This window comes from Bubalus kerabau, chromosome 18, assembly GCF_029407905.1.
Source record: "Bubalus kerabau isolate K-KA32 ecotype Philippines breed swamp buffalo chromosome 18, PCC_UOA_SB_1v2, whole genome shotgun sequence".
Lineage (NCBI taxonomy): Eukaryota > Metazoa > Chordata > Mammalia > Artiodactyla > Bovidae > Bubalus > Bubalus kerabau.
This window is the reverse complement of record NC_073641.1, coordinates 16055862-16068503: the sequence shown is the minus strand read 5'-3', so window position 1 is coordinate 16068503 and position 12642 is coordinate 16055862. Positions and strand designations below refer to the sequence as shown.

The 12642-nt window shown below is 36.1% G+C and overlaps 2 protein-coding genes across 2 annotated transcripts in view; one reads left to right on the top strand and one right to left on the bottom strand.

The window, feature by feature from the left end:
- The window catches only part of PPWD1 (peptidylprolyl isomerase domain and WD repeat containing 1), a 284360-nt gene that overhangs the window by 45305 nt on the left and 226413 nt on the right, over positions 1–12642 (top strand). The window lies entirely within an intron of this gene.
- Positions 1–12642, bottom strand: part of ADAMTS6 (ADAM metallopeptidase with thrombospondin type 1 motif 6) — a 274203-nt gene that overhangs the window by 113441 nt on the left and 148120 nt on the right. The window contains exon 11 of the mRNA XM_055554447.1: positions 1897–2004. Coding sequence (XP_055410422.1) covers positions 1897–2004 — 108 coding nt within the window. The remainder of the gene's footprint in view (positions 1–1896; positions 2005–12642) is intronic.

The window sequence follows — 12642 nt, the reverse complement described above, 5'->3', positions numbered from 1 at the left end:
CTTGGTAGGCAAACTTTGCTAACACTTACAAGTTCTTAAATAGACTTTAACGGAGTGCAAGTTGTTGTGCCAGTCTGCTGGAAGCTGAGAAGATTCTAAGGAGAGGGTAAGGAGGCAGGCAAGGGGTTCTTTTAACCTAAGCATTTCCAGTGTTTTCAAATGTACATAACAGAATTATGTAGAATGCATTCGAACAAAGTATTTAACAATTAAAAAGTTGACAATCATTAGCCTAGATTAAGAAAGTGAATCTTTAGAAATCAAATACATTTTTGCTCCATTTTATTTACTTTCTCTTGCCTGTGCTTATTCTTACTTATGCTTAGAAATAATTATATTTCCCTTCTATTTGCTAATCTAAATTTAAATTCAATATTGTTAGCTTTGACATTATTTAGAACATTTTCTAAGTAGCCTTCAAAACTGTAATGCATATGTAAATGACATCTCTATCAATTATATGCACATAAGCTTTAAAATATGGTATTTCAGAGCCCTGCTGTTAAGCACAAATTATGAGAGATTAACTGTGTTTACCATAAAGATGACTGTGTTGGGTTTTCAGATAGCCACTACTTGTGATTTACCTAATTAGAGTGATCATATAATTTACAGATGCTTTCAGGAGAGCTCTTAAGTGTTTAAAAGAATGAGTTCTTCATGCTTTGGGTTAAAAATTAAAATAAAAAGAGATATCAGGTCTAGTGATAGTATTATTACAGGCAAATAGAAAAAGTGAGCTGCTGGTGTAGATCACAAGAATAATAATCAATCAATGGCAAATAAAGAAACAGATTCTCACTGTGACTTTCCCTTTACTGTTGTGTTATTTCTTCTAAGTACAGATCGATGTAAATTACTACTTGTCATTGACAAGAATTGTTGGTTCCAGAATAAACCTAGACTGTTGTTTCAAGAATGTGGTTCCTAATATTTCTATTACATCTATGAAAAAACAGAAAGAATTTTTGGTAGTGTGTGAAGATCTCAGTATTTTTATTGGCTACTTACAAAAGTTTTACAAAAAGATTCTTAATCTTTAAAAAATGACCCTATCAATTTATACACTTAGCATAATTTACCAACATTTTCAAACTCAGCATGGAAAAACCATCAACATGGCACTTGGACATGGGTCCTGAATGAAGCCATCAGCAAGGATTAATAAACTGTGACAGCTGCCCAAAAGCTTTCATTCTTTTCATTTAAACGTCAGATTGCAAGCTGAATTTCACTATAATCTTTGTTGAAACTAGCCCAACTAACACGGAAGAAGTCAGAACTGAGAACAGATGACAGTGTAGTTACTGTTGTAAACTCAGTCCATAGCAATAAATTTTAGAATCACATATATAGCAATTCCTAAAGAATTTCAAGAATAGCCTAAAATATTTTTATCTGTTTAAACAATTTCTAATAATTATGGTTTCTGAAAACTAGGCTGATGATACTAAAAATTATTCAGCAATCATTTCTATGCTCAATAAATTATTCTTCTACTATTAGATCTTTCATATTACAATTTAAAAATGACTCATTAGACTATAGTTAAAAAATATATTTTAGGATCACATAATTTTCTTGGAAATTGTTGCAAAAAAACAGCCATATGACTAAATAGACTCTATTAAATAAGACTGCTGTTGGGCTTTTTTTGTGCACATACAGCTCAAACGTATACATATAGAAAGATGAAACTGACTCAGAAAATACTCACTATACTTTCCTGAACAATGCATATTTGCAGATATCAAGATAATTCATTAGGCTAGAAAATTACTATCTTCTCAAGCACATTTTAATTTGTATGCATGATTTTCTAGTGGCTGAATATCAAAACCAGAAATTTGTCAGTTTCGTCTACATGTTAAAAGCTAATGAATCTTTTGAGCTTACCCCCTTTTCAATATTCCCAGTTTGACAGAGTGTTCCCTCAGCTGCGGGAATACTGTTGGTGACACAGCGGTTGCTTTTGCTGAGACACCAGAGCTCTCTACACACTTCCTAGGAAAGAAGGCAAAAGCAAGTTGATCAGAAGTAGAGACTAAAATCATATCCACTTGTCCATAAAAAATACCCACAGTATATAAGCCATATTAAGCATTACTTGTCTCTTGCTGGTATTGAAGCATCAGAGATGAGGATTTTAGAGGAGGTCCTTTTGGAAGGTAGGTTACCTGTTTCACAGATTAATTTTTAATATTGTCTTCATAATTCTTTTTTCAATAGATAAAGTATATCTTTGTTTTTAAGTATATCTTCATTTTAATCAGACTTTTTAAAATAATGTACACATTCTATTAATAGAGAGTAGTGAGGAGGAAAGAATATGTGGAAAGGACACATATGTTTATGACTCCCCAAAACATACGATAGCACAAACTTTAGAACTAACAGAGTCGCCGAGTAGGTAATTTCCTAGACCTAGTGAAATATTCTAATAAAGAGTATTTTTTTTTTAAAGAGAGACTATGGGAATGTACAGGGAGTGATTTCTAAAATTATTATATCCCCAAAGAACAATCTAGCAATGTTATTTGCAGTTCATCAATGTAGCCCACTTTCATGAAAGGGAAATTTGGTTTTGAACAAATGCTGCTATTTATGTGCCATTTCCATAACTGATGTATTTCAGATGTTATCTGGAGCTGTTCTGTCTTCTTGATTATGCCTTCTCACTACCCCACTGCAGCACAGGAGAATTACATTTAACTGTAATGCTGGCAATTTAAAATATCTCATTTTGTTCACACATCCGAGGTGGCTCAGTGGGTAAAGAATCTGCCTGCAATGCAGGAGACACGGGACCTACGGGTTCAATCTTTGGGCCAGGAAAATCTCCTGGAGAAGGGCATGGCAACCCACTCTAGTATTCTTGACTGCAGAATCCCATGGACAGAGGAGCCTGGAAGGCTACAGTCTATGGAGTTGCAAAGAGTTGGACACAACTGAAGTGACTGAGCATGCATGCACATATTAATCTATCAGATTTTAAAATAAGCTGTCCAACATATACCAAAATAACGTGTTTGAACAGAATGGCCAAAAAAGATTACTTTGGAGAAAATAGTGAAATATTTTAGGTGTTTTTAATATATGCTCACCAACTAGCAGGAGGCAGTGTTCAAAGGCATCCCTAAGAAAAGAAATGCAAAAAAGGCAAAATGGTTGTCTAAGGAGGCCTTACAAACAACTGAGAAAAGAGAAGTGAAAGGCAAAGGAGAAAGGGAAACATATATCCATCTGAATGCAGAGTTCCAGAGAACACTAAGGAGAGATAAGAAAGTGTTTTTAAGTGAATGGTGCAAAGAAATAAAGGAATGTAATAGAATGGGAAAGACTAGAGATCTCTTCAAGAAAATTAGAGAATACTAATGTAACAGTCCACGCAAAGATAGGAACAATAAAAGACAGAGACAGTATGGACCTAACAGAAATAGAAGATATTAAGAAGAGGGGGCAAGAATACACACAAGAACTATACAAAAAAGATATTAATGACCCAGAAAATCACGATGGTGTGATTACTCACCTAGAGCCAGACATCCTGGAATGTGAAGTCAAGAGGGCCTTAGGAAATATCATTACAAACAAAGCTAGTGGAGGTGATGAAATTCCAGCTGAGCTATTTTAAATCTAAAAGATGATGCTGTTGAAGTGCTACACTCAATATGCCAGCAAATTTGGAAAACTCAGCAGTGGCCACAGGACTGGAAAAGGTCAGTTTTCATTCCAAACCCAAAGAAGAGCAACACCAAAGAATGTTCAAACTATTGCATAATTGCACTCATTTAACACACTAACAAAGTAATGCTCATAATCCTCCACACTAGGCTTCAAAGTACGTGAACCAACTTCCAGACATTCAAGATGGGTTTACAAAAGGCAGAGGAATCAGAGATCAAATTGCCAATATGTGTTGGATCACAGAAAAAGCTAGAAAATTCTAGAAAACCATCTACTTCTGTTTCATTGATTATGCTAAAGCCTTTGACTTTGTGGATCACAACAAACTGTGGGAAATTCTTCAAGAGATGGGAATACCAGACCACCTAACCTGCCTCCTGAGAAACCGGTATGCAGGTCAAGAAGCAAAAGAACTGGACATGAACAACAGACTGGTTCCAAATTGGGAAAGGAGTATGTCAAGGCTATCTATTGTCACCCTGCTAGTTTAACTTATATGCAGAGTAATCATGTGAAATGCCGGGTTGGATGAAGCACAAGCTGGATTCAAGATTGCCAGTAGAAACATCAATAACCTCAGATATGCAGATGACACCACCCATATGGCAGAAAGCAAAGAGGAACTAAAGAGCCTCTTAATGAAGATGAAAGAGGAGAGTGAAAAAGCTGGCTGAAAACTCAACATTCAAAACACGAAGATCATGGCATCTGGTCTCATCACTTCAAGGCAAAAAGATGGGGTAACAGTGGAAACAGTGGCGGACTTTATTTTCTTGGGCTCCAAAATCACTGTGGACGGTGACTGCAGCCATGAAATTAAAAGACGGTTGCTCCTTGGAAGAAAAGCTGGGACAAACCTAGATAGTGTATTAAAAGGCAAAGACATTAGTTTGCCTACAAAGATTCGTATAGTCAAAGCTATTGTTTTTCCAGCAGTCATGTACGGATGTGAGAGCTGGACAATAAAAAAGGGAGAGTGCTGAAGAATTGATACCTTTGAACTGTGGTGTTGGAGAAGACTCTTAAGAGTGCCTTGGACAGCCAGGAGATCAAACCAGTCAATCCAAAGGAAATCAACCCTGAATATTCATTGGAATGGCTGATGCTGAAGCTCCAATAGTTAGGCTACCTGGTAAGTACAGCCAACTCATTGGAAAAGATCCTGATGCTGGGAAAGACTCAAGGCAGGAGGAGAATGGACAACAGAAGATCAGATGGTTGGACGGCATTTCTGAATGAACGGACACGAGTTTTAGCAAACTCCGGGAGATGGTGAAGGACAAGGAAGCCTAGCATGCTGCAATCCATGGGGTTGCAAAAGAGTCAGACATAACTGAGCGATTGAACAACAACAACAAACTAGCATCATTAGTGACATTAAGTTTTCAATTTAAACTGGAAACAATATCTATAATATATAAATTTGCAATAAGAACATATTAATCTGGAGTGTAAAGATACATTTATGCAACATTCAACTCTATTGCTATTATTCCCCAACTGCTATTTTATTCTCAAAGCATAAATGTACGAACTTATGCCACATATCACAAGAAAAAAAATTGTAACTGTTTATGGTGATATATAGTAACTATATTTATTGTCATGATAATTTTGCAATATATACAAATATTGAATCATTATGTTATACATCTGAAACTAATACTATGCTATTTGTCAACTGTATCTTAATTAAAACTTTTTAAAAATAATTTTTGCCACATAAACACAATTCAGAAATACAATGGTAACATAATGAATTCACTAGTTAATCACTGCTACAAACAGAGATGCCCCACAGAACACAGCAAAAAGGAAGGATCTTCTGGGGCCCCTCTTTAAGGTGTTTCACTCCACCAGGCAGAAAAAGAAACAAAATTTATATTAGACTTTTAAAATACTCTAAAAAATTCATCTATTATACCTAATTTATCTACTTTAAATCCCATGTGGAGAATTATTGAGCCAGAAGAAAGTTAAAACCCCAGAAAAGAAAAACATGTGCTGTGGATCATAATATAAAGATAAAACTTTCCTGTCCTACAATCCAACATATTACAAATTCTTCTTTCTTTCAAAGTTTCAGTTTCTGTTTAAAGAGAAAGCTATTTGTACTAATTTATTCTTCCTTTTCTACAGGAGATGGTTTTTTGCTATATGTTCCTAAACATATTCTCTTAGTTTATTTAAAAGCAGTAGGATTAATATTCTACGCTCTTAAAATATTATATATCAAAAATACTCATATTCAAAGATAAATATATTAAAAAAACAGAAAAGCATTGTTAGGATAATGATTGAGAAATTACTAACAATGTTGTAATTCTTGACCATACTCTCAATATTTTATTATTCTTATTAGGTATAAGAGCTTCTCTGGTGGCTCAGACAGTAAAAAATCATCCTGCAGTAAAGAATCTACCTGGGTTCGATCCCTGGGTTGGGAAGATCCCCTGGAGAAGGGAATGGCTACCCACTGCAGTATTCTTGCTTGGAGAATTCCATGGATAGAGGAGTCTGGCAGGCTATAGTCCCTGGGATCACAAAGAGTCGGACACAACTGACTAACATTTTCATTAGGTCTAAATCTTACTTTAGACAGAAGAAAAGAAGCCTAAAGTTTCTTTAGACAGAACTATGCAAAGAAAATCCTAGCATTATAAAGGACAATATTCATAGTATCTATTAGGAAAACACACTATTTAGTCAAGTTATAGAAACTCTATTGATATTTTCCAAAAGTTTCTTGAAAACCTCTACCTTAAAATGGCAACTGCTTAAGATATTCTTTCCAAAAATGTAATCTCAAGATTCTACAATACAGTCCTCTGATAAAGCACTCATATGCTTCAGGGAATAACACATTTTGAAAGTTTGATTCCCACTCTTAAAAAAAGAATTTATTATTTTAGTGGGCTCCTGGGAATTTGAATCTGCTAGGTATTAACTTCTCACATATTGTGTTTAAAGTATGGGACAAGAAATCCACGTATGGGGAAACTCTCAAGATGTTAAACTAGTCTTGGAGGAGACTCTGCAGAGTTTTCAAATAGACTTCTCATCTAAAATATCAGCCTGAATAAGAAAGACTTTGAAATCCGAATTAAGAATACCAAGATAAAAAGTACTGTCTTGGAAAAAAAAAAAAGGAAATTTTATTTCTTACTGACAGAGCAAGAGGTCCATTTTCTGGAAGAATTTGAGAACAAGTTCACACTTTCAGAAATACCCTTTTTTCTCTAAACTGAATCCTACACCAAGGTTGATATATTTACATATGAATATCAGTTCCAATTGCATATGTATATCAATTGCTGAATAAGCATCAAAAGGTAGGTCCCAACCTCTAATTAAATTAAATGAATACTGAAACATTTTTACTCTTGGAGAAATTGTATAACAATCATAGTAGGTGGGTTAATTTCCCTAAATAAAATATATAAGGTGATAGAGTATAGAACACGGCTGGGTGACTGAACAATGAACAACATAGTACAGTAAGTGTGAGGCACTGATGACTGTTTTTTGATTACCCACCAGCCTAGCTCTAGAAGAACACAGATCTCTTTCACATACGCATTATTCTTCATAGGATAAGTTAAGATTTTTTTAAGATTAGTTTCACAACCTCTATGAACTAATAAATAATTGCCTATTTTTTACAGCAATCAATTCCCTTCAGTAAACCTATAATTCATTTGAGAAGGCTCTCTACGAGAAATTTGGGTCTTAATGTTTGCCCTTGAAATTAAAGGAGAGAGAAGTCCTCAACAATCTCCATTAAGGGAAATTTCTGTTATATTACACTGAAAATTGGAAATGATATTTCTAACCTCATAGGATCAACATTTAACCAGTTAGGAGAATTGCATGGTAAAACAAGTAACAGTTTATTTCCCATTCATTCAAGAATTTTGTTGAGCATCCATGATTCACCAGGTAATATAGTTAGTGTTATGAAAAAATAATACTATCACTTAGAATTTATGAGAAACAGAAGAAGGTAGGATATAATTAGACATGTAACCCAACTGCCATGAATTGATAATGCTCTGTGATAAAGTCTTTAATATTCTGGAAAGAAATTAGAAGAATGCTATCAATATTGTTAGATTTTCCACTAATTTTTAATTTTAATGAACTGTCCTTATTTATTAAATTTTACTGTTTTTACTTTCTAAGTTTCACAAAAGAATGTAAAATTTCTCAGTGCAAGGTATGTGTGCTTATGGCAATCTTTATAAAAATGTTCCTACTTGGCAAATGTGAGAGTTAGCACCCCTATGTTGGTGTGTTAACTTTTGCAGAAAATTTTTCCTAGCATCCAAAATCTAAGTTTGTGACCCCCCCTCATTAAGCAAATGTGTGTTTAGATATAGCTCTGTGTTTACCAATGCCTTTAATAACCAATTGTTTCTTACAGCCCACTACTACCTTCTGAATTCAACTTCTTTCTTCCAGCATACATTCTTTAGTAGTTAAAATAGCAAGTTGGAAGTGGTCAAATAGGAGATGGCAAGAGTGAACGTCGACATTCTAGGAATCAGCAAACTAAGATCGACTGGAATGGGTGAAATTAACTCAGTTGATCATTATATCTACTACTGTGAGCAGGAATCTCTTAGAAGAAATGGAGTAGCCATCATAGACAACAAGAGTCCAAAATGCAGTACTTGGATGCAATATCAAAAATGACAGAATGATCTCTGTTCATTTCCAAGTTTGCAAACCATTCAGTAGTACAGTAATCCAAATCTATGCCCCGACCAGTAATGCTGAAGAAGCTGAAATTGAACGGTTTTATGAAAACCTATAAGACCTTCTAGATATAACAGCCAAAAAATATGTCCTTTTCATAATAGGTGACTGCAATGAAAAAGTAGGAAGTCAAGAAACACATGGAGTAACAGGCAAATTTGGCCTTGGAATACAGAATGAAGCAGGGCAAAGGCTAATAGAGTTCTGCCAAGAGAATGCACTGATCATAGCAAACACTCTCTTCCAACAACACAAGAGAAGACACTACACATGGACATCACCAGATGGACAATACTGAAATCAGATTGATTATATTCTTTGCACCCCAAGATGGAGAAGCTCTATACAGTCAGCAAAAACAAGACCGGGAGCTGACGGTGGCTCAGATCATGAATCCTTATTGCCAAATTCAGACTGAAATTGAAGAAAGTAGGGGAAACCACTAGACCATTCAGGTATGACCTAAATCAAATCCTTTATGACTATACAGCAGAACTGAGAAATAGATTTAAGGGACTAGATCAAATTTAAAGAGCGCCTGATGAACCATGGACAGAGGTTCGGGACATTGTACAGGAGACAGGGATCAAGACCATCCCCAACAAAAATAAATGCAAGAAAGCAAAATGGTTGTCTGAGGCAGCCCTACAAATAGCTGTGAAAAGAAGAGAAGCAAAAAGCAAAGGAGAAAAGGAAAGATATACCCATTTGAATGCAGAGTTCCAAAGAATAGCAAGGAGAGATAAGAAAGCCTTCCTCAGCGATCAGTGCAAAAAATAGAGGGAAACAATAGAATGGGAAAGACTAGAGATCTCTTCAAGAAAATTAGAGATACCAAGGGAACATTTCATGCAAAGATGGGCTTGATAAAGGACAGAAATGGTATGGACCTAACAGAAGCAGAAGATATTAAGAAGAGGTGGCAAGAATACACAGAAGAACTGTACAAAAAACATCTTCACGACCAGATAATCACAATGGTGTGATCACTCACCTAGAGCCAGACATCCTGGAATGTGAAGTCAAGTGGGCCTTAGGAAGCACCACTTCGAACAAAGCTAGTGGAGGTGATGCAATTCCAGTTGAGCTCTTGCAAATCCTGAAAGATGATGCTGTAAAAGTGCTGCACTCAATATGCCAGCAAATTTGGAAAACTCAGCAGTGGCCACAGGACTGGAAAAGGTCAGTTTTCATTCCAATCCCAAAGAAAGGCAATGCCAAAGAATACTCAAACTACCACATAATTTCACTCATCTCACATGCTAGTAAAGTAATGCTCAAAATTCTCCAAACCAGGCTTCAGCAATATGTGAACTGTGAACTTCCAGATGTTCAAGCTGGTTTTAGAAAAAGCAGAGGAACCAGAGATCAAATTGCCAACATCTGCTGGATCACTGAAAAAGCAAAAGAGTTCCAGAAAAACATCTATTTCTGCTTTATTGATTATGCCAAAGCCTTTGACTGTGTGGATCACAATAAACTGTGGAAAATTCTGAAAGAGATGGGACTACCAGACCACCTGACCTGCCTCTTAACAAACCTGTATGCAGGTCAGGAAGCAACAGTTAGAACTGGACATGGAACAACAGACTGGTTCCAAATAGGAAAAGGAGTATGTCAAGGCTGTATACTGTCACCCTGCTTATTTCACTTATATGCAGAGTACATCGTGAAAAACGTTGGGGTGGAGGAAGCACAAGCTGGAATCAAGACTGCTGGGAGAAATATCAATAACCTCATATATGCAGATGACACCACCCTTATGGCAGAAAGTGAGGAAGAACTAAAGAACCTCTTGATGAAAGTGAAAGTGGAGAGTGAAAAAGTTGGCTTAAAGCTCAACATTCAGAAAACTAAGATCATGGCATCCGGCCCCATCACTTCATGGCAAATAGATGGGGAAACAGTGGAAACAATGGCTGACTATTTTTTGGGATTCCAAAATCACTGCAGATAGTGATTGCAGCCATGAAATTAAAAGACACTTACTCCTTGGAAGGAAAGTTATGACCAATCTAGACAGCATATTAAAAAGCAGAGATTCTGTTTGTCAACAAAGGTCTGTCTAGTCAAGGCTATGGTTTTGCCAGTGGTCATGTATGGATGTGAGAGCTGGACTATAAAGAATGCTGAGTGCTGAAGAACTGATGCTTTTGAACTGTGGTGTTGGAGAAGACTCTTGCGAGTCCCCTGGACTGCAAGGAGATCCAACCAGTCCATTTAACGGAGATCAGTCCCGGGTGTTCATTGGAAGGACTGATGCTGAAGCTGAAACTCCAATACTTTGGCCACCTGATGCGAAGAGCTGACTCATTGGAAAAGACCCTGATGCTGGGAAAGATTGAGGGCAGGAGAAGGCGATGACAGAAGAGGATGGCATCACTGACTCAATGGACATGGGTTTGGGTGGACTCCGGGAATTGGTGATGGACAGCGAGGCCTGGCGTGCTGTGGTTCATGGGGTCGCAAAGAGTCAGAAATGACTGAGTGACTGTAGTGAACCCGAAAATAGCAAGGGACTCATTCTTATTTGTCTGAAAATATCTTTGTTTTAGTTTCATTTCAAAAATAATATTTTAGTCAAATATAGAGTCCTAGGCGCTGTTTATCTTACTCCTGCATTTGAAGATATTAAGTTCATTGACACCTGGACTTTACAGAGGCTGATGAAAAATCACTTGTCAGTCTAATTGCTGCTTCTTTGTGATAAAGTCTTTCTAGTTGCTTTCAAGAGTTCTCTTTGTCTTTGCTTTAGAGCGGTTTCAACACTGTATGTGTTCTTTTTATTTATCTATGCTTTGAGGATTTATATCTTTCTTTGTTTCATAAAAATTACTAGTTTAGTCATTAAATCTTTTAATATACCTCTTCTCCATTCTTTCTTCTAGAACTTCCTATTCAACTTACATTGGACCTTCTTATTCTAACTCATGTCTCTTAATGTCTTTCCATATTTTCCACATCAGTTGATCTTTTGTAGGCTTAAAGTCTGTGGATTGTGATACTTCCTTTTTAGAGATGTAGGTCTTTACCTCCAACAGAAATCAGAGTCATAAAAATTACTAAGTGTCTTCTGGATATAGTTTCTATCAATGTTTTAAAAATAAAACAAATGAATATATCTTCACAGATTCTTTACTTGCCCTAATGACTTCATCATCCTAGTTTTGGAAATCAAGCTACCAAGTTATCTGTGTCCAGTAAAGAGGCCATTCTACAGGAATTTCAAATGTTTCTAAGAATCTAACATTACTGCTACAGATTTTTCTCTTTGTAAGAAACTTGCCTGATAGTTTCATACCATTAATGCACTTAGAAACAATCCAAGTTAAGAAACAAGATTTATGCATCATACTGGCATCATCCCACAATATATCAATTTTACCTGTGCCTCTCCTCATTAGAGAAGTACATGCTGAAGCTAAAAAAATGATAGTTATATTTTGTTAGTTTTGTGTGTGTGCATGTTAAGTCGCTTCAGTCGTGTCTGATTCTTTACAACACTATGAATCACAGCCAGCCAGGCGACTCTGTCCATGGGATTCTCCAGGCAAGTATACTGGAGTGGGTTCTCGTGTCCTCCTCCAGGGGATCTTCCTGACCCGGGGATCAAATCCCATCTCAAATTGCATCTACTGCATTGGCAGGCGGGTTGTTTAGCGACCTGAGAAGCCCACTGTTAGCTTTACTCATCTACTATTTTATGTTTCTGTACCTGAAGGAGTGATTGTTTACTCTAAATAATGTTTTTGAAACATGACTTAAAAAAAAAGTTACATACAGGATTGGAGATAAAATATACAAGTCAGTTCAACTAATGGATAAAAGGTAGAAGGTACACAGGAAATTTGTTAAAAGAGTAGATCCTAAGGAACTTTCCTGGTGGTTAAGAATTCAATTTCCAATACAGGGGATACAGATTTGATCCTTGGTGGAGAAGCTAAGTTCCCACATGCCTCACGGGCCCCAAAAGCAGAACATAAACAACAGAAGCAATACTGTTACAAAGTCCATAAAGACTTTAAAAATGGTCCACATTAAAAAAAAATAAAAAACTTAAAAAAAAGAGTAGATTCTAAAAGTTCTCATCACAAGGAAACAATTTTTTTTCCTTTCATTTTATCTATATGAGATGATTGTTTTAGCCGCTAAGTTGTGTCTGATTCTTTTGTGACTACATGTACTAGAGCCTGCCAG